Genomic DNA, 705 nt, shown 5'->3' with positions numbered 1-705 from the left:
ATCTTCGAGTGAAAATCAATGCCTTCATACAGAGAATCCAGCTCTACTGAAGCTTCTGAACTGCTCGATAGCGTTCGTTTTGCTCGTTCACATGCAGTACGCAGACGTCTGATAGAGCGTGGACTTTGTTTCAGATTTTTCTTGTGTTTACGCTTGAATTCTTCGACAAAGTAGTCAACGAGCCGGTTGTCGAAGTCTTCTCCTCCGAGATGTGTGTCGCCAGCTGTAGCTTTCACCTCGAAAAGAGATCCTTGGTCGATTGTCAGGATGGAAACATCGAACGTACCACCGCCCAAGTCGAAGATCAGAACGTTCTTCTCACCAGATAAGTTTTTCTCGAGACCGTAGGCGAGTGCGGCGGCCGTTGGTTCGTTGACGATTCTCAACACATTCAAACCAGCTATACTAGCTGCATCTTTCGTTGCCTGTCTCTGAGAGTCGTTAAAGTAAGCTGGCACCGTTACTACTGCGTCTGTCACTTTACAGCCCAGGTACGACTCGGCTGTCTCCTTCATTTTACTCAATACCATCGAGCTAATCTCTTCGGCTGAGAACTGCTTTTGCTCTCCCTTGTACTCCACTTGTACATGTGCTTTATTACCGTTTCTGTTCACCACTCGGAATGGCCAATGTTTCATGTCGCTTTGTACGGACGTATCGTTAAAGTGACGTCCAATTAAACGTTTGGCATCGAACACCGTGTTC

General features: G+C 47.0%; 1 protein-coding gene across 1 annotated transcript in view; it reads right to left on the bottom strand.

The window, feature by feature from the left end:
• LOC106881232 (heat shock protein 68-like) overlaps nt 1-705 on the bottom strand; it is a gene marked incomplete at its 3' end in the record, with an annotated part of 1,528 nt that overhangs the window by 465 nt on the left and 358 nt on the right. Inside the window, 2 exon segments of the mRNA XM_014931542.2 lie at nt 1-9; nt 12-705. The exon segment at nt 1-9 is cut by the window's left edge and continues 465 nt beyond it; the exon segment at nt 12-705 is cut by the window's right edge and continues 358 nt beyond it. Of these exon segments, the coding sequence (XP_014787028.2) occupies nt 1-9; nt 12-705 (703 nt within the window).

The sequence above is a fragment of the Octopus bimaculoides genome, unplaced genomic scaffold (assembly GCF_001194135.2).
Source record: "Octopus bimaculoides isolate UCB-OBI-ISO-001 unplaced genomic scaffold, ASM119413v2 Scaffold_151412, whole genome shotgun sequence".
Taxonomy (NCBI): Eukaryota; Metazoa; Mollusca; class Cephalopoda; order Octopoda; family Octopodidae; genus Octopus; species Octopus bimaculoides.
This window is presented reverse-complemented; position numbering and strand designations above follow the sequence as displayed.